This window comes from Lutjanus erythropterus, chromosome 21 (genome assembly GCF_056507025.1).
Source record: "Lutjanus erythropterus isolate fLutEry1 chromosome 21, fLutEry1.hap2, whole genome shotgun sequence".
In the NCBI taxonomy this organism is placed as follows: domain Eukaryota; kingdom Metazoa; phylum Chordata; class Actinopteri; order Lutjaniformes; family Lutjanidae; genus Lutjanus; species Lutjanus erythropterus.
This window is the reverse complement of record NC_139337.1, coordinates 27,281,189-27,301,510: the sequence shown is the minus strand read 5'-3', so window position 1 is coordinate 27,301,510 and position 20,322 is coordinate 27,281,189. Positions and strand designations below refer to the sequence as shown.

Sequence of the window (20,322 nt, the reverse complement as noted above, 5' to 3'; positions counted from 1 at the left end):
ATACATGTATGTATGTATGTATGTATGTATGTATGTATACATATATGCACACATGTATGTATGTATATACACACACATACATACATATACACATAAAGACATACATGTATGTATGTATGTATGTATGTATGTATACACACATTAATACTTACATACATACATACATACATACATACATACATACATACATACATACAAGTATATACATACATACATGAATATACACACATACATGTAACTAGAAATACTAATATCAGTATTGGTAGCACCAGTTAATTTACTTTCTCTTTGGTCAGAGATATTTGACGTAAAGGCCACAGTAAGTAAATTGAATTTTCTGAGGGCTGGCTGATAATTCAGACATAAATCCTGGTTGGCTGATGATTCAAAATGGGTAAAGGACTTTTGAACTCTGGAGATATTATCTAATTTAAAGAACACTGTAACTGTAATCCTTAATGTACACAAGAGTTTGTATAACACCCTGTTCATAACCCAGTGTGTTTGAACTAAAACTTAATCTCGCTTCTTTAATTTCTACAGGATCAACAAGACACCGGAGTATTACAAGGAACTGTTCAACTCCATTAACGGGTAAATGTGTTATAAAACTGCTGCGGTGAAATGTAATTTTTGGTACCACTTTACAATAAAAATACAAACTTTTAATTGATTAATCAAGAAAATAATCTAGTCACATTACAAGAATTGTGAAGGATATCTTGTGAGCTGGTTAACTCATGACTGAAGAAGTTTCACAAGACCTTGAAGCATTTATTGAAGCTCAAGTAAGGAGAATGGAGGATCAACACAGAGTGAATCAGTGTCTAACTTACCACCCAGTTCTGAAAATGCCCTTATGTCGAGGCATATTGGAAACTGTACTTTTCCAGAGTTGACCTAAGTCACATTTGCAGCGCCTTCCACGTCTGTTCTGTGTCAGCCTGTCTGGCCTAAGATAAAGCACAAACACATCGGCCGAGGTCTCTCCGGGAGACCTCTGTTATCAGGACAGCTGCACAGGCCGACCCAGAGACAAAGAGGAGGCAGAGATAGTCGAAATATGCTTTTAGGATTTGTAACTGACTCCAAACGTGATCTGGTCATGTCAACCTTTAGCCTAAAGAAGGAAAATTTCTTCACAGCTTTCAAGTTTTCAGGACAACATTAGTCTACTTGCAGAAGACAAAGGAGCCATGTAGTCAGCACCTGCTGAATATTTGCTGCATCAGTTGCAAACACACAGTTATATAATGTGGAAATAGGGAAACTCACAAAGCGCCTGACAACACATTAAAGGGTTTGGATGGATTATTTGATGTGGGGTTGTATGAGGTATGTTAGCCACTTAAAAAAGCCTAACAAAAAAATCAGTAACAGTTTAAGTGCATGCTATATTTAGAATATTTTCACTGTTTTACCTTTCCATCAGACAACCTTTTCTGACATGAAACTGCAGTTACATAAGCCAGAGCCTTGAACTACTCCACATCAAACTATCCCTTTAACCTCAAATCATTGAGTTGGATCGACTCCTCTGAAGGCCACAAGCATATCAAGTGGTTAAGTTTCCTATTACTTGTATGTGTTTTTTTTTTTTTTTTTATAAAAGATCTTTTTTTTTTCATAGATGTTTTTTGTGAATCCCATCTGTTGTTTCTTTGTTAACAGGATCCTTTTCCCAGGCGGACGTTCCAGCATTGTCTCATCTTCTTATCAAAGGACTGCAAAAATCTTGTATGATCTGGCTATGGAGGTAAAATTTCAAATACTAGCATCTATTTTTGTGTGTGTGTGTGTTCTGATGCTGGATTGCGCTACATGTTGTATGTGATGTTTCAGGCAAACAGGAGAGGCGACTTCTTTCCTGTGTGGGGCACCTGTCTTGGATTTGAGCAGCTGATCTATTTCAAGAGTGGAAAGTCAGTGCTGTCATACACCAATACAAGTGGTGTGCCATTGCCTTTGAACTTCACTAACGGTATGGTTTTAACTGAGATTATCAGATAATACTGAATGTTAAATCAGCAATGTATGAATAAATTCATCTCTGAAAATCCATGTTCAAAACCTAACTCTTGAAGATTTTTGTGTTGATTATTACTGTTTTCTTTTAGCGTAGCAACGTTTAATTGAATAGCACATTTGCTTTGTTGCAATGTGAACATAGTTGAATATGTAGTGGATTAAAGTAATATGAACATACGTCGTCTCCACTAAATATAGCATCATCTGCATTTTTAATGCTATTGCTCATTTCACGAAATTGCAGGAGAATATTAGTTTGATCAACTTCTACGTCAAGGTTGTAGCAGCAGTTGTCAGGCTTTCTTCACACTGACCATTTAAATATGTTGTGAAAAGTGTTCAAATTTGTTTTGATCGTGATGTTATGACCTATTTCCAGAAGCCAAACACAGCAGGCTGTTTCAAGGCTTCCCAGCTGAACTTATGAAAGATCTGGCTACGAAGCCGCTGACTGAAAACTCTCACGCCTGGAGTCTGGGAGTATTGGTATGTCATTCTTAACTTTTATCAGAAAATGATGTTCAATCACCAACGTTGCATTACATTATTAACGAGGAGCGCAGTGCAAGAGCCACAGCATTGCTAGAAAACACCAGTATTACCAGTTTGTGATGGAATTTGAGCTGCCCCCCAGTCATTTCCCTAAGAACATAGAAATTAGACAAACAGTCTAATTGGCTGGCTTAAAACCGACCTCTCTGTCTGTTTACCTTTAGACTTACAACACAGATGAGGAGCTGAAGAAGTTCTACAAAGTTCTCTCCACAAATACAGATGGGAAAATAGAGTTTGTGTCAACAATAGAAGGTAGTTATAATGCACTTCATCAGAACACATTAACAGAAAAGTCATACCGAAGCGAACCGCTCTAATGCACACTTTCTCCTCCCTGACGTCTCTGCAGCATATGATTACCCAATTTATGGGACACAGTGGCATCCAGAGAAAAATGCATTTGAGTGGAAGAGGTCTTATATTCCACACTCTCCTTCAGCAATCAAGGCCACCTTCTACATGGCTGAATTCTTCGTCAATGAAGGTATAACCAGAGCTTTACATTTGATTACTTAATTAGTCAGTAGCTGCACGTGAGAGCCTTTGAGCTCTGTAAATCTTACATTCATTTTTCTCCTTGCAGCTCGGAAGAATACGCACAGATTTGAATCCGTGGAGGAGGAGAGAAAAGCACTGATATACAACTATCAGCCTGTTATGGCTCTACCTGAGAGCATCTTCGAGCAAATATATTTATTCTGATGTTTGTCTGCAGAGTGTGTTGACTTGTGAATGTTCGCACATAACTTGATGAGTTTTATTTTGCTTTTGCTGCTCAAACATTTCTTAAAAATGTGTACAAAAAGGGTTACTTAAAAATATATATTCTGATACAGGTAGTAATTACCTGTTGAGAAATGAAGCCAGTAACTTAATCCAATTATCACAACATTTAAATAATGTAACTTGATTACTTTCTGCTGTTTTTTGATTACATCAATCCCAAAGATAGTGAAATTGTTTGGCCTAAGGTTATATGTTAATTGTTAGGTGTATTAATTATTTGTTCAGCTATTCCTTCCATTGCTAAGCGCAAATGCACATTTAGATTAAAGGGAAAATTCACCACAAAATCACAAATGCATATTTTCCCTCTTACCTGTACTGCTGTTGATCCATCTAGATTTTTGGTATGAATCGCAAAGTTTTGGAAACATCGGCCATGGAGGTGTCCCTCTATTGTTCTCCTCATGAGAGGAAATAAAAATAATGAGATGGCCTGGTAAGTCAGCCTAAGTGCATTTATTTCACATTTATATAGTGTTTAACGGATGTATGTATTCAATAACGTGTCAAGATGATATGTGGTGATGTGGAAATGGCTGTAAAAAATCATCAGGAACGTTCATTTATCCACAAAGGTACCCGTTAAATGATAAGGCCTTTTTTGAACTGTGTTGCAATGGTTTGTCATTTTTAAAAGGTGAGTCTCCAGACAAAAAAAGATCCACAATCGACACTCGTCATTGACTCAGTAACATTATTAACTAATCTGTGATCAAGTGTTTGCCACTAACAGACATACTGACTGACTTTTACAGCGCTTGTTTTCAGTCGAAGTGCGACGTGGGAGGTGACGTATGGCTGCCCCATCCATGCTGAGCACCCGTGCCTGAACTTCTCTGCCCTTCTCCTGACTTTGACCGACATCTGCTGAAGGTAATGCACTGACACAGTATTCACAAGTATCTTACACAACCCCAAGCAAAAATGTCAAACATTTGTTGGTTCCAGCTGCTTAAATGTGAGGATTTGCTGCTTTTCTTTGTCATTTACGATAGTCAATGAATTGTCTTTGGGTTTTGGACTGTTTGTTGGACAGAATAAGCCATTGAAGATGTTGGTTTGGACTCTGGGACATTGTTGTGAGCGTTTTGGTGTTGAGTGTTAGTTATAGGCGCCGTTTGGAGTGGATATTGATACAGGTGTGCCTTGATATTTTGGCTTTGAATTTGTAATTTATCAGTGTTGATTCTGACTAAAGAAAATAGGTTAGATGTGCTGCTAACTGCCAGCAAACTCTGTTGTCATTAACCATTTCCAGAGATACAGTTACCAAAAAAAAAAAAAACTCTGATAAACAAACTTTATGCTACGTACTCTGCACCAAACAGTTAGCAACTAGCTAGCAAACACAGTGGAGCATTTAACAATTGCAAAGCCACAATATTACTCTCAGGATTTATTGGAGACCAAAACAGAGTAAATGTTGGACACATTCACTGAGTCACCAGAAACATGACTCCAAATTAATGTGAATGTTGCTGCGAGTCTGCCGGACATGTAAATAGGCAATTGTTTAATAACAAGTAATAACTTTATACAGTGATAATATGTCAGTGTTCTGTCTTGCCTTTGCCTCGCTGTCAAAAAAAAAAAAAAGAATCCATACAGCTTTAAAATCCACAAGAGCAACACAACAGATGAGCCAAAAAAGAGTGAAGGCTGATAAAATGTCTATTTTTTTATTCTAACATTTACCTTCATGCCACAATCTGACATTAATCTCCTTCTATGCTTTGGATAACAAAGTTGAGCGTCTTGAAAAAGTCCTCAACCACTGGAAAGAAAGTTTGATGTTGCCATTGGCATTAATAAAGTCCACTTTCAACTCAGTTCAAGGACAGCAACAGGAGAACAGAAATGAATAGTCAAATGTAACTTCCAAAATGCTTAATGCACAAATAACACTCAGGTAATACTGTTTCTTTTTTCTTTTTTCGTTTAGAATAAAATGATATTTGAATAACATTTACACATCAAGCTGACGAGACTGGGTTCTCAATCACAATACTACTGGAAATGTAATTTATGCAATCCAGTAAGGAACATTCAAGATGTCAAAATTACCATGTGGAGCTGAGCTATTGGGGATAGTGCTGCAAATAACCTCTTAACATGCACTGAAATATAACACAAATGGCCATTCAAAAAAAAAAAATGGAAAATTAAACTTGTGCCTCAGGAATTTATCATTTCGTATGTCAGGTTGGCATGTCTTCACTGGCAATTTTTTCCATTTTCTGTACAAATTTCTCAGGGTATAACACTAATCCTAATGGCCTCTTGCCTTCAACCTTAAACAGTATATTTAGTGATTTAAGCTAAGTGAAAGCAACGCAGCAGTTTCTGTACTGGTTATACAGTTTCTTCACCTACCATTCTTAAATGTCTAAGCAACAATGCATGCAAATTCTGTACATTTTAGCTAGGTGTAATGATGTCATTGGGCATTTCCACAGAATGGTTAATTTGTTTTCTATGAAAGTTTAAAATCCCTTCAGTTTTGCAATCAGGTATTAGCTGTTGAAAGTAGCTCTGAGAACAATTTGTTTACCACCTTAGTGTGTATTTTGGGAAAATTTGCTTATTTGCTTTTTTGATCAGAAGTGAAACAATTGATACCACCACCATATCTGTTAAATAATAAGTCCAGCAGGTGGTTAGCTTAAAACAAAAGTTAGCTTTGCATAAAGACTCGAAGCAGGGGGAAAGCAGGTTCTGGAGACCAGGAAGTCAAGTGTTCAGGTCAGAGGACCCTCACTAGTGAGTGTCAGAGAAGCTATGTTAGCTGTTTCCCCCTGCCTCCAGTCTTTGTGTGAAGCTAACCAGCTACTAGCTATAGCTTCATTTTTAACAGGCAGATATGATGGTGGAATCAATCTTCTTAACAAACCCAAGAATACAAATAATCTCATTTCCCAAAATGTCAAACTGTTCCTATAAAATTAGCCTCGTTGTAGTTGATAAATGCAGTCCGACAGCAGGATGTTTTCTGACAAAGTAAGGCACAGTGACTAAAATAAGTTTATGCTTCTGTTTTTGAAAAACATTTGATAAAACCGGAGCGTCACAATAAAACGGTCTCAAATTAACCTTAAGAAACCTACATTGTTGTTTTTTTTTGATTCCAAACATTTTGCCAGTTAGAGAATTCTGTCAGAATTCTGTCAGCGTCACCGAAATACATAAAATGAAGCTACGAGATGATACCAACATCAGGGCAAACATGAATACCAAAAGAAAATGTATCCGTAATAGCAGAGTGAATGTTTGTGTGCTATTTTACTTACTGTAAGAACAACAGACACAACCACAGTCCAACATGAAAGTTCTTCACAACTTTAAAAATAGTAACATTTCCTGTATCCGCACATTGCCAGACACCTGTTATGAACAACCAGTGTTTTTCACCAGGCGTCTGATTTTCATTAATATACAAGCCCACCAGTTATGTGCTATAAGGTGTTCCTTCTCCTCACAGCTGAAAGTTTGTGTGAGAGCTGATGCTTTCTCTCCACCGCTTTTGAGGAGGAGCTGGTCCATCCCGCTGTGAGGGAGGCTGCTTCCTGTTAAATCAATCAGTATATTCCAAAACATCACCTCGGGTCGTCAGTCAGGCTCTGGAGGGCCTTTAGGGTTCGAACTCAGGGCAGGAGATGGGCAGATGGATGTAGGAGTAGATCGTCTTCTGCTGGAAAGGCAGTCTCAGGTTCAGCATGCGGACACAGGGAGTCCAAATGCAAACCAAATCAAATTGAGCAAGAACAGGTGAGAGTTGCATATCGTGGACGACTGTATGCCGGTGTTGTGCTTGGGCACAGGGACAGGATGGAGGTTGGGGTTAGGTGGTGCGTACGGATGGGGAGGATCTGGGGCACGTGAGCCTCGGGAGGCCAGGCTAACCCTCGTCCTCACTCTCCTCCTCCAGCGCCTCCTCAAACACGATTTCTGGTAGCCTGAAGCACTCCTCGAAGAAGTTCACCAGCGACTGGCTGAGGTGCTGCCTCGTTGCTTCGCTGTGAATGAAGTGGCCTTCGTCTGGGTAGATCTGAGACACAGAGAACATGTTTACATTAGTGAGACACCAGTTTTGGCCTTAGATTTTAATCAGTCTGTACTGGGCTGAAAGAGAGTGCTGTTAAAGTCTTACCAAAGAGCAAGTAGAGCGGTTTGTCATGTAAAGAACAAATTCACATGATCTAATACGTAAATACAGTATTGTACAGTATGTACGTAGTTACATTCCTTCACTGCTAGTGGCCTATTTCATCTAAGAGTATGCCAGCCATCTTTAAGTTAGTCTAAAACTGCAACACTTATTTTAATTATCAATCAATCTATTGATTCTTACGGTTATCACAATTTCCCAGAGCTCAAAGTGATGTCTTCAAATAACTTCTTGTGTTCGACTAACAGACCAAAGACTCCTCATTTACTGTCATAAATGATAAGAAGCTGGGACCTGCAAATGTTTGACATTTTTGCTTGAAAAATGACCAAAGTGATTCATCAATTATCAGAATAGTTTGCAATAAGTTATGATTAACTTTCTTGGATTGATTAATTAATTTAGTACTGAATGGAACTGGAGTATGAAGTTAAAAGAGATATTAAATTGTAACACGTTATCTTTGAGTTGACCTAAAAGTTAATAGGGCTATGAGAGACCAGGTTAATGCACATGTGCACAGTAACCTATCAGTCAGTAATAAGCTCCAATGAACATTCAGCAGCAGTACATTGTGTCTTAATTGGATTAGTCCTGGTGTTAATGCAGGATGCCCAAGAAGGTCTCATAATCTCATTATGTGGAATGAAGGCATTGTGAGGTCTAATCCTCTGCCTGCTGCGGGATCCCACTGGGATCACAAAGCTCCCAAAGGTTGGAGAAGAACTGAACCGGGCGATGAAAGACGAGCAGAGAAATTGGATCACCGGCCGCTGTAATTACAAAGGAGTGAAAGTAAAACCACTTACCTGTAAGGTGTAGTTGGCCTTTTCGTTGATGAGCTGGGCGATGAATTTCGCTGTATGTTGGAAATGGACTTTTTCTGGCAAAACATAATGAGACGCATACCAGAATGTCAGTAACAGTACCTGATTTTGCTTCATGTAAAATTAAATAAAAAAAAATAGACAATTTGATATAGAACTTACCATCAGCTGTTGGATGGATAATAAGAAACTTCTTGTCCATGAACTGAGATGCTCTGTGTGCTAAATTTGCCATCTGAGGAGGAATGAGACACATAGCGACATATTAAAGGGTTAGGTCAGATTTTTTTAACGTGGGGTTGTACTTGATCCATAGTAAGTTCACAGTAGCTGGCGGTCAGCAGCAAAATGTGTTTTAGCCATTAAACAAACTAAAACTTAAGATGTTTCCTGTATATTGTTATCTGATTTTAGTCTTTGTCAGTTTGGTCAAATTTGTCAAAACAAGAAGCATGACAAGGTATTGAGGTTGTGAGTCAATTGCTTTCACAAAGTGTTGTGTTTGTATTATAATACTTCATAGTAATGGTCTATTATACATAGCAAAAGTGGCTACATAGAAATAAGACCGTAGAATGCTGTAACTGACCAATCAGAATCAAGTACTGCACAAAGCCATGTGGTAAAAAAAAATATAATAACTTTGCTCCAGTGGTCTGGCTGCTTCTCAAAACTGAATGCATGCATCTACTGTAGGTAATACACTGACTATTGATACGTACCTCTTACTACCTCACTTAAAAAAATGTGACCTATCCCTTTAAATCAAATGAGACACTACATTATCACAACTGAAATTTGAAACATAATCAGATCTTACTGTGTATGCCCTTGGATCAGGTTTCGGCAGTCCGAGATACCGCTCTGAAAATGCAGAAGCTGCAGAGTAAAGAAAGTTCCAATTAATATTTTGCTTTGACTTGAAAATCAAAACTTCATATTAATAATAAGATTGACGTGTCATTTCTGTCTTGATCTTTGGCAATTTTAAAGAAAAAAAAAAACCCTCCTCCGGGATTTTTTTCTTTTTCATATTCAAATATATTCACCCATCTACATATTCTTTAGTCTGGAAGCTGCTGCGGACTGTCGTCATTTGCAATTCCAAACTTATACAGTGTCATGGCATGTCTCTCAACCCCACTGGCAAAGCGAGCAGAATCAAATAGATGGGAAATCAGTCACACCGCGACGGCCGGCTCCTCCTTAATTTGCAGTTTCCTGACTCGGTGGAGCTACAAGAGCTCCGTCTCTCGTTCTCCGCCTCTCTACAATTCCACATTTCACACATTTTATTCCTCTGGTAGCGGAGGTGAGGCTGGCGGAGTTAACTTTGCATGGCACTGTTATGATTGGGTTCTAAGGTGTATCTGCACCATCACATGGAGGAGGTGAACAAGCCCGTCTCTATCCTCACACACGCAGAGTACATGCATGTGTAACTCCCAGCGGCAGGGGTGAAGGTGCTACATTTGCATTTTCCGTCTGTATTTTTCCTTTTGAATTCTTCCTGTCTGAGCCTGAATGATTATGCAGAGATTCTGGATTTGTTTACCACATACTGTAGAGACTGTAGTAAACAAATGGAAAAAATTCACAGCAAACACAGCTTACCGTATAGCTCAAAGTCGGTGATTGGTGAGAGGACAGCGCCGCACTTTACAGGGGATTCCTCACCACTGACCAACAGGCTGGTCACATAGCCTCCATACACCTGAGGTACGACAAACACGCATCACAGATTCTGAGGAACTGCATGTTCAGACGCAGCAAGATTTTCTTTTGCTTTTTAAAACTTGTTTCAGTGTAAGTGTGCCTGAAGACACACTGTTACATTCCCAGACTTACACTCTGAGAACATAATAATTCAGGCTGGGTGTTAACAAACACATGCATGATTCCCTCAGGTACACATTATTCTTACCTTTCCAAAAGCTCCAACTCTGGTTTTGTCAATGTAGGGCTCCTTCAAAAACAAACTGCAAAGGATAAACATTGGTTCTAATTAGGAAGAACATTTCTATTATGACTTTTCTATGAACTGTCTCACCCCAACCGCTGCAGGTAAAACTGTACATGCAATGTGTTTGTAGATCTAAAAATATTTTGGGAACTCATGAACAAATTTATCAGTAATTTGATTTGTGTGACAGATATTTAAGTAACAGGGTCCAAGACGTGCAGACACAGTCAAAGTGGCATTGAACTAATGCTCTAGCTAACCTTTTTACTGCTGATCTATCCAACAACTCAGATTTTCTTGCCAAGAATTTAGTCTTTTGAGATTTTAGTGAGAGCTTTGTTTCTAAAAAGCAATTGTAATATTACCACCTTTGTCATATGTGTGAGGACACTATAAGAGAGGAAGTGTTTGCACGGCAGGTTCTGATTTGTTGAGTAGGCTTTGCTCTCTTAACAGTAGGCTGTTAAGTTTTTAAGAAGCTAAGATGAAAACATCACATACTTGAGTGCGTCCTTCTGGTCCTGCTCCTCGAACACGCCCAGCTTCTTCTGGATGCGGTGCAGCAGGTTGGTGCCCTGGAAGCCGCTGCCTCGTCCGTCGCAGCGCACCACGATGGCACCGAAGCTGCTCACCAGCACCGTGGCCCAGTCCATGTGAAACCGCTCCGCCACCATCTGGCCACCGGGTGTCCCGTCGCTGCACGGACACAAGCACAGACAACCACATCAGTTCAGTGCAGGCTGCTGAAAGCAATGCAGGTTTTCTTTCTCATATCAGAATAAAAATGGAAAAGTAGGAAACAAATTATGAGCCTCTGTCTGTTTTATTATCCTCTCATTCGCCTGAAAGTTGTTTTTCAGTAACAATAGACGGTGCTATATTGTGCAGGGAAGTTTCTGCAGCATCAGCTGTACAGAATAGTGGGACAAAGATGAGCATGCAGCAAACTAACATTCAAAAGTTTGGATTTGCCTCCCACACAACATTACTTTAGTACAGTCAGATGACTGAGAAGACTACTGTATCATTTCTGAAAGGTCTCACATGCGTTTACATTGTAGAAGGTCCTCTTTACAAATTGACAATTGGTATGAAGGGTTTCTTAAAAAAGGTTTTGTACATAGACAGCAAAATGCATTACAATGGTTCAACCAGACTGAAAACTGAGAGGGCAGAAAGAGACGAAGATCCCTGTGAGCAACAGCTAGATAAAAATATAAGAAAGTGAAATGAAAAATCTCTGCCAATTTAGAGAGGAAGTGATTGTGTAAGGGTGAAGTGCAAGCTGGAATTAACAGGTATGGTGAAAAATAAAAACCTGCATTGGTTTACAAATTTACAGGTGAGACAAGAAATGTAAACATCCAACCCCATGGCACTTAATTTTTCTAAACAGGAATTGAACAGGCCTGCTCTCAGATTAGCGCCACTGGAACTGGGTCACAGAATATCAGACAAGCAAACAGTGGGCTGACAAATCAGAGTTTAAACCGGTTCAGTCGAACCGCTGAGCAGACTGCAGAGGTACTGTTGTGGTTCAGTACTGATCCTGGGTCACTTACACTTTTTTGGACTGGAATACTAATTTAAAAATTGAGTATTTTTGTCAGAAACATGTATTCTTCTCTGGTGATATCAACTAAATGATAGTTTTGATTCTTATATTCTTTTTCTTTTGGGGCCAAAACTATTTCAAACAAAGGTAATACATAAAGTGTCAGAATTATTTAATTGAAGAAGAAAATTATCAGTATCAGAGGTGATTCCAAACTTTTGCACAGTAACATAACTTGTTCCAGAACAGTAAAACTGGATCTGTTTTTAAGATTATTATTGCAGACATTCCTCTCCAGAGAAAGGAGGTCAGGTCTAAAGATAAACCTTTTATTTCAACTAAAACTAATATGGCCACATGGTCAAAATGAGCATACAGGGAATTTAGGTGTTTAAATTTGAGCTGCAGAGTAAAGACAGCTAAAGGCACGAGGGAAGAAATGCTAATGCAAGAATAGGTGGGACAGGAGGGTAAGTTTCCTCATTCACAGGGTAATTATTATCAGGCTGCAGTCCAGCACAAAGCAGGTACGTCTGTAGATTAATAAACCGGATTAAGACTCAGTCCAGGAAGCCTCCACTGATGAGGACAGAACCGAAGTGTGGACATGGGTCAATGCTGGTAATAGTCACACACATTGTCTTTGTTTAACTGTGTGTGTGTGCATCACGTGTGGTGTGTGTGAAAACGTGTTCATACATACACAAGCAGCAGCAGTGGATAGTGTGCTGTGTCCACGAAGCCGGCAGGTTTGAGGATCTGCATCGACAAAGCTGTAACAGCAGATACAAACAGCTGTTAATCCACAACAGTGCAGTCAATACAGAGAGAAAAAACTAACATGGAAGAAAGTTAGAAAATTCAAACAAACAATATAAGAGGGGAGAATCTTTAAAATATTTATTTGAGCAAATTAACATACGAGCTTCTTCATTTTAAGGCCAGAAACGTTGGGAACCACTGCTGTCAACTGTTGCATTTGCTTTTTTATGTCAGCACCTAAGCGGCTTAGTGTCTGCACAGCTGTGCCATCGATAAAATGCAATATTGATACTTGGGCGCCGTCCTGGATGATAATATGACATCCGACGCCAGTGCCGACTCCATTTGCACAAGGTCCAATCAGAGACCGTTTCTCCTGAGAAAGTTAAGGAGTTTTAATGTTTGAGAGATCACCCTTGGAAATGGTTTAGTCATCTTTTATTGAGTCACTCATAACTTTTGCAGTGGTTTGGCATCCTCACCCTGCTGAACTAAACTAGGCTAGGGTGGATTGTTAAACTTTGCCAAAAGACTGCTGGCACTAACTTGAATGATCTTGGCAATATTTATCAAGTTAAAGCCAATCAGAGGGCAAAAGCCACCTTGTTGGACCTGCAACAACAGAGTCTTCTGCCATCTGGGAGGAGGTACACTTTCCCTGGCAGGGTCATATTTAATTAATATCTGAGATCATTTGTTCCTTTTGGGTTCTTAATCAAGCTGTAGGTCTAGTTGATAATGCACACATGCTTTGCAAAGCTCTGATAGACTTTTGTTGCTGTCAGAGCTCACTGCAACTTAACTATTGCTTGTGTTCCCCCCTCTGTGGTTAACAATCATCCAGTCTGCATTATGTTTGTCTATCAACTATCAGATTATTCTCATGCATGGTCTTTACGTGTCCATCAGTGTGACTGTGGCTCTGACACTTACTGTAGTCGTCCATGTTGATCTCCTTGTAGTGCACTGTGGGCATCTGCATGGAGTCCAGGGTCAGCCTCAGGTTCTCATTGTTCTCCAGTATATGTACTTCAGTGATACCTGTAGAGAGCACATGATTAACCAATGAGATTTACTAAGTTATAGTTACGATGCACACATGCAAGTAAAAACCTCTGAAAAAGATCTAAATTTTCTCTCCTGTGTTTATGACTGTAGGAGAAATAGTCTTTTTTCCTCACTGATAGAAAGGAATTTTTTTTCCAGGGATAATTTTTTGTGTTTTTAACTTGTTCTTACGTCATAAACACATGAGAGAAAACAGTTTAGATCAAACTGCATCAGCAGAATAACACTTTAGAATAATGAATGAATAAAAGGTAAATTGATAATAGACAATATTTGAGATGTTTTTCTCGTGTGCAACAATAAAAAAGCTTAATAATGTAATCACATCAATGTAATCGATTGTCATTTCTTATCAGCTATTATTATAAAGTGGTACTGAATTTTTTCCTCCCTCACAGCTTCTCAGGGCTTCCACATTATTATTTTGGCAGTTTAAATGTTTTAATAAGACAAAGCACACAAGACAAGTCTGTCATTAAAAAGACTTAATCTCTATGGCAGTAAACAATAAATTTGAGTTGCTGACAAAACAAGACATTTGAAGATGTTGTATTGGACTTTGGGACTTTGCAGCCCAATAAATGTGATTGTGTAGTTTCTTGTTTAATATACATACCCAAGACTACAACTTTTACAAGTTAGTGGATTATGCTGGTGTAACAAAATACATAATTTATTTCTGATAAATTGGCTGGCGTAGAAATATGCATAGAGCTGTGCATTAAAATTCATACAGAAAAGCAGCTCCACACAATATGAGAGTCGCTCATCCTCCAAAACTCTCCGACGAAATGCAAAGCAGAAAAACAGACATGACTGCAGCTGAAACCTGGATTGTGACCCGAATTTGCTCAAGGCAAACTTAATGTCTCAAGAGGCTGTCCTGAAAAGAGAAGCAGCTGTACTCATTCAGCAGCTACAGCTGGTTCAGGCAACACTAACTTATCGCTCCTGGTTGCCGTGACTGCTGAAGCCAAAGGGGATGCAGCAAACATTGTATGTTGGGGATTGCTTTGTGTAAACGGTCAAAAGGCATCATCCAGGAGGGAAATCCACAGACGGCTGCCAGACCTGCCCACACTGACAAACTCTGATAAAACCTGGCAGCCTGAATGAGGAAAACTTCAATTAAACCTTCTCAAAGGGAGGAGAAGAAGAGGAAGAGGAGCTCTACCTCGATTACTGTCTGGAGCCAACAATCTGTTTCTGTATGCATGCATACACTAATTCCTGTACGACCTTGACTCTGTCACCGCTCAGTGTTTGAGCACAGATAATGCTATTTAACCTATCATGCCCTCATATTATAACAAAAAAAAGGCACTCAGACAATGCCCTAGGAATGGCAACTACTGAATGTACCTCCATGAAATTTGGCACAAATATTCATGGTCCCCAGTGGATGAATCCTACTGACTTTGGTGACCCCGAGACTTTTGATCTAAGACCAAGGGGTTGACATTTGTGGTTTCAAGTGAAAGGTCTTGCATACTATTCAATCGACTGCCATGTAATTTCAGTCACACATTCATTCATCTGTTCATTGCTATTTCCTAAAGAGGAAATTATTTTTGTGGCTGTCCAGTCAGTGTTTATGGTAATGTTACCATGCTAATATGCTAAAAATGACAACGCTATGCACAGTAAAATGCTCAGGTTTAGCAGGAGAATATGATTGACATTATACTTAAAATTGGCATTGGTAGCATGTTGGCATGCCAATGGTAGCATTCAGCTCAAGTACAGACTTAAAGAGCTGCGAGTGTAGCTGTAGACTCAAGCTGCCTTCCAAAGCTCATACTTTTTCCTTTTACTTTCAGTAGATACTGCAGCTGCACTTACAAATATGTGCTGTTGCACGCAGCATGCATACACCTGGGACATACTACTTTTGTAATAACATTGTGCCTTGAGTTCATACATCTGTCGTAGTCCGTAGGAAGAAATTTGGAGTAACAAAAGTATGCAATTTGGAACGCAGCTAATCAGCTGTCATTTATCTGTGCTCTCTCAGCAGCTCTGTCAACTTGAAGAATCTGCTGCTGTGCAGAGGATTGTGGGTCAGAATAACCATTAAAGCGTGCTGACTTGGATACTGTAAATTGCAACCAGATGCAGTAGGACATGCTGCTATTTTGAGATACTGTTGGGTCATACTAAATCTTTTCGTGGAATGCTAAACAGTAGTATGGGTACTGGAATGTACCCTTAGCCTTGTTAATTATTACGGCGTCTTGACTGCATTGCTGTGATGAAACTTTGCATAGTTTATGAATGTCAGTCACGTTCATTTCAGTAGAGTTTTAAATCTGTTAGCATAGAGACGCCTAAAAAAACAGCAAAGTCACCAGTTTGGTGTGTGAGCGTTTGGAAAACAGCCGAACATATCCGATAATGTATGGTAATAACATTTCATTTCCTTCATTTAACACAGTCAGCGCAGGGACATCATATTGGTAAAAGATGACACTGAGTGGCGCACACACGCACACACACACACACACACACACACACTGTAGTGATCAAATTACAGTATGCTGATGTAGCCGTTGGGCAGGTTATAATTTAATGAGGACATCCATTGTGAGGAGTAATGTGATTACTACTATTATGCTGGACTTGGCTTATAGACAAACAGTGACTCAGTGCACAGGTGGCCTTTCTGCACCACTCCTGTCCTCTACTGACAAGGTCGCCGTCAGTGTAGCCATTATTCTACCGCATCACAAGGTCACTGGTAATGTCTTTAACATAATTCACAGCCTTGTAAATGCAAATCTGGGATTTAGTGGGCTGAAATACTCACTCCCTCTGTCCTGCGTCTCGCTTTCTCCGTCTGTCTGGGTCTTGTAGATGGCTACAAATGGGATGTCTGGGCCTAAAAAGTAAAAGAAAAAAGGTGTTACATATTATTTGACAATGACATGCAACACTAAAGTTGTGGTACAGGTACAATGATTTTTTTAGGCTTTTTTTTTTTGTTTGTGCCAGAAAAAGACGTCCCAGATCTTTTGTCTATCAAAAAAAGAGACAATTATTTGCTTATTGGATTTATGTAATGTAATCGCTGAGATAGCCTTTCCATATCTAGGCCACAAACGGAGGCAAAGTCCCTTACACTGAAGCCCTAAAACCTCAAACCAGAGGGAGAAGGGACAGCAGATGAAGTGATTGATGCACTTAGCAAATTGGGACCGCAGTACAGGAACACTGCGGTTGTGTTTGGTGGAAAATACACCGGTCGCTCCCTCCCTGCCTCCTTCTCGTCCTCTCACTCTGTCTCCTTGCGGTAATGATAGCATAACCTCATCAAGTAAATTCTTGGAGGCAGGCAGCGAAGATAGAGGCGGATTACAAATGTATGAGGTGCAGGACCAGCTGACTACCAGTGATTGCTGGGGTTTGATGGCACTATGGTCATTCTCTGATGATTACTTACTAAGTTTCAAAGGTGACTGACACGAAAGTGTTTCATCGGAGATTAAATATTAAAGCTACAAGGCTTCAGTCAGACTAAAATCACAAAAACATGATTCTTGACTTTTTCGGGCTCTGTTTTTGAAGCAGCAGCATGAAGACAGTGCACTTTGCCTTTTGTCTTTGTTCTTTTGGTTATTGTCATGCCCAGCACATTATATATGGATCAAAGGTAGCAGGAGAGGCACAACAAGATGAGAGTAAGAACTGGAAAGCAGACACTCAAAGTCTGTTTTAAAAGCACAATGTCACTTTTTTGATTGTTACACCAAAAAGTGCTGAACCTGACAGAGACATGCAGAAACTTTTGAATAATGCTAAATAGTGCTGCACCAAAGTACAACCCCAATGCCAAAAAAGTTGGGGAATTTTGTGAGACATAATTAAAACAGAATGCAATGATTTGCAAATCCTTTTATGCTTGTATTCAATTGAATTCAGTACAAAGACATGATCTCTTGTTTTTTGTAAATATGCATAATCTGATGCCTCCAACATGTTTCTAAAAAGTTGGAACAGGGGCAACAAAAGACTGGGAACTCAAAAGGTAACCAGGTGTACTGCTAACAGAAGATAGTAACATGGACAAGGGTGAGGTTCAGCACTTTGTGAAAAAATGAGTGGACAAAAAGCCCAACAGAACAACGTTTCTTCATACAAAACACAGAGAATACAGAGAAATCTCTGCATGAATGCTTGTGACCTTTGACCCCTCAGCAGCAAAGCATTAAAAACTGGATTAAAAACCCACATGACTGTATAAAGGATACTACATTTGTCTCTGCGTCTACAAATAAAAGTTAAGGCTTTATCATGCAAAGTGAAAGACACATATCAACAACATCCAGAAAGGCTGCAGTCTTCTCTGAGCCCAAGCTCATCTGAAATGGACTGAAGCAAAGTGGAAAAGTGTGCTGTGGTCTGACGAGTCCACGCTTCAAATTATTTTTGGAAATCACAGACGTTGTGTCGTCCAGGCTAAAGAGCAGATTGTTATCAGCGCAAGTTAAAAGGCCAGCTGAAAGGTGCATACAGGGTTTTGGAGTGACATATACTTCCATCCAGACCACGTCTTTTTCAGCAAGACAATGGCAAGACACATTCTGCTCGTGTTCAAACAGCGTGGCTTTGTAGTAAAACAGGTCGGGTACTAGACTGACCTGCCTGCAGCCCCATTGAAAGTGTGTGGTGTATTATGAAGTGCAAAATATGACAACAAAGACCCCAGACTGTTGAGCACCAGAAGTCGTATATCAAGAATTCCACTTTCAAATCTTCAACAATTAGTGTCCTCAGTTTCCAAAGCTTACTGAGCGTTGTTAAAAGAAAAGCATCACAGTTATACACATGCCACTTTTCCAACTTTTTCAGAACGTTACAGGTGTATATTTACAAAAAACAACAAAGATTATCAGTTTTAACATTAAATATCTTGTCTTTGTATTGTATTCAATTGCATATAGGTTGAAAAGGTTTTTGAAATTCATTGCACCGTGACACGTCACAACTTTTTTGTAATCGGGGTTGTAGACAAGTTAAGAAGAAAAATAGAGGGACAGGGAGAGTTTAGTTCAAAAGAGGCAGACATAAATCAAAGATACAGTGTTAGCTACCTTGGCAGCTGAGCAGGAAATAGCTCATGTTGTGGCTGAAGGAGCCGCTGACATATCTACAGATGTCGGACAAGGCACACGACAGACAGCGACGGTTGAATGAGCCGAAGGTGTCCGCACTGTGGAAATAAAGAAGACGATTTTTAACTTTTTCAAAACTTCTTTTCTTTAGTCTGTTTCACGTCCAAAACAACAACTGCTGACACTGAAAAGATGATACAGATATAACAACCGTTACCTGTACAAATGTCTTCGCATCGGACCGTCCTCAGTGCTCAAGAAGTATCTACAATAACAGGAGGGAAAGAAATAACATGTATAATAATTCATAGCTGCAGACATCAGGTTCATTCAGTCTTTTTTGCGACTTGAGCAGAGCTGCGTTCACCACTCAGCGGGGGAAAAAAGCACAGAAGCAGTGACCCAACTACTCGCTAGAATAAATGTTTCATAAATGAATGATGGGGGGAAAAGAGGGGAGATGAAACCTTTTAGAAAGAAGTAGGCCAACTCTTAACCCCTTAGAGGAGACTTTTTTGGGGATTTTTCAGTCATTCAGCACCGGGAACAATAACTGACTGTGTTTGTACACATGTTTGTGTGTGAGTGCAGGTGTGTACATGCAAAATCACGTTAGTCGGATCGCAGTTGCCTTGTGGCCCGAAGTGTGGGTGTGAAATTATTTGGGAATGATGGGGATGAGTCACATTCCTCTCGGGTGCAGCAGAGACACTTTTGCACCAAACACATTTAGAGTAGTTTATAGCGTGGATCTGTGCAGGCTGATAGGAGAACATGAGGTTCGCCACAATACGCAGTAAGTACAGCTGCTGTCTCAAAATGTGGCATCAGCGCAGTAAAGCAGCCATAGATCAGATTCAACATCCATCTTGACTATAAGCAGGTTTACTCAGTCTGCCTCACTGTGCTCTGTCCATGGTGCTGAAACTCTCAGCTGCAGGGATGCAGTAAGAAACCCAGCATTTGTGGGGTATCTGTCTCTGTCCATGGTGCTGAAACCAGTGTCAACCCATTGACTACAAATTTTCAATATAGTTCTTGTCAATAACATGTTTTTATTGATGAAAACAGGATGACAACTACATAAAAGTAATATATGATGACATAAACTATCATGGGATCTACTGACACTTTTGTCAAAGAATAAAAACTAGACGAAGATGTTAGGGAGGGACAACTAGAGAAGAGATCCAATCTATTTGTGTGGTCAGGAGGTTAGATGGACACAAAGAGACACGCTCCAGAAGAGCCTATAGCTTGAAACATCATGCTAATAAATTGTTTGAATGGGAGCTCTTCTGGTGTGCAGATTTTCTCCTCTTCTGTTTAGATATTTTATGATCCAGCACCCAACCCATTGAGCGCGGAGATGTACGTGTCCTTTTCACATTGTTTTTTTTTTTAGATAAAAACAGAATAGATGTATGGATAAATTTCACATTTGATGTCAAGGAAAGCGAGACCCTTTGTAAATGGACTGGAGCAACGATCATGGGTAAAAA

General features: G+C 39.6%; 2 protein-coding genes and 1 long non-coding RNA gene across 5 annotated transcripts in view; 2 read left to right on the top strand and 1 right to left on the bottom strand.

Annotated features, from left to right (window-relative positions):
• The window catches only part of ggh (gamma-glutamyl hydrolase (conjugase, folylpolygammaglutamyl hydrolase)), a 26,955-nt gene extending 23,146 nt beyond the window's left edge, over window positions 1-3,809 (top strand). For both annotated transcript variants that reach the window (XM_084747486.1, XM_084747485.1), the window contains 7 exons: window positions 544-594; window positions 1,672-1,756; window positions 1,843-1,981; window positions 2,408-2,514; window positions 2,745-2,835; window positions 2,933-3,067; window positions 3,167-3,809. In XM_084747486.1, the coding sequence (XP_084603612.1) occupies window positions 544-594; window positions 1,672-1,756; window positions 1,843-1,981; window positions 2,408-2,514; window positions 2,745-2,835; window positions 2,933-3,067; window positions 3,167-3,285 (727 nt within the window). In that variant the 3' untranslated portion in view covers window positions 3,286-3,809. The remainder of the gene's footprint in view (window positions 1-543; window positions 595-1,671; window positions 1,757-1,842; window positions 1,982-2,407; window positions 2,515-2,744; window positions 2,836-2,932; window positions 3,068-3,166) is intronic.
• A 341-nt stretch (window positions 3,810-4,150) lies between these two features.
• Window positions 4,151-11,134, top strand: LOC146307783 (uncharacterized). The gene is made up of 2 exons (XR_014772693.1): window positions 4,151-4,242; window positions 10,867-11,134. It is a non-coding gene; the product is annotated as an uncharacterized LOC146307783 (long non-coding RNA).
• Window positions 6,983-20,322, bottom strand: part of dpp6a (dipeptidyl-peptidase 6a) — a 303,760-nt gene continuing 290,420 nt past the window's right edge. For both annotated transcript variants that reach the window (XM_084746867.1, XM_084746868.1), the window contains exons 15-26: window positions 19,038-19,085; window positions 18,800-18,918; window positions 16,516-16,587; window positions 13,575-13,682; window positions 12,583-12,652; window positions 10,826-11,020; window positions 10,286-10,340; window positions 9,976-10,075; window positions 9,182-9,240; window positions 8,524-8,596; window positions 8,344-8,417; window positions 6,983-7,414 (exon numbers count right to left, since the gene is read on the bottom strand). In XM_084746867.1, coding sequence (XP_084602993.1) covers window positions 7,265-7,414; window positions 8,344-8,417; window positions 8,524-8,596; window positions 9,182-9,240; window positions 9,976-10,075; window positions 10,286-10,340; window positions 10,826-11,020; window positions 12,583-12,652; window positions 13,575-13,682; window positions 16,516-16,587; window positions 18,800-18,918; window positions 19,038-19,085 — 1,123 coding nt within the window. In that variant the 3' untranslated portion in view covers window positions 6,983-7,264. The remainder of the gene's footprint in view (window positions 7,415-8,343; window positions 8,418-8,523; window positions 8,597-9,181; window positions 9,241-9,975; window positions 10,076-10,285; window positions 10,341-10,825; window positions 11,021-12,582; window positions 12,653-13,574; window positions 13,683-16,515; window positions 16,588-18,799; window positions 18,919-19,037; window positions 19,086-20,322) is intronic.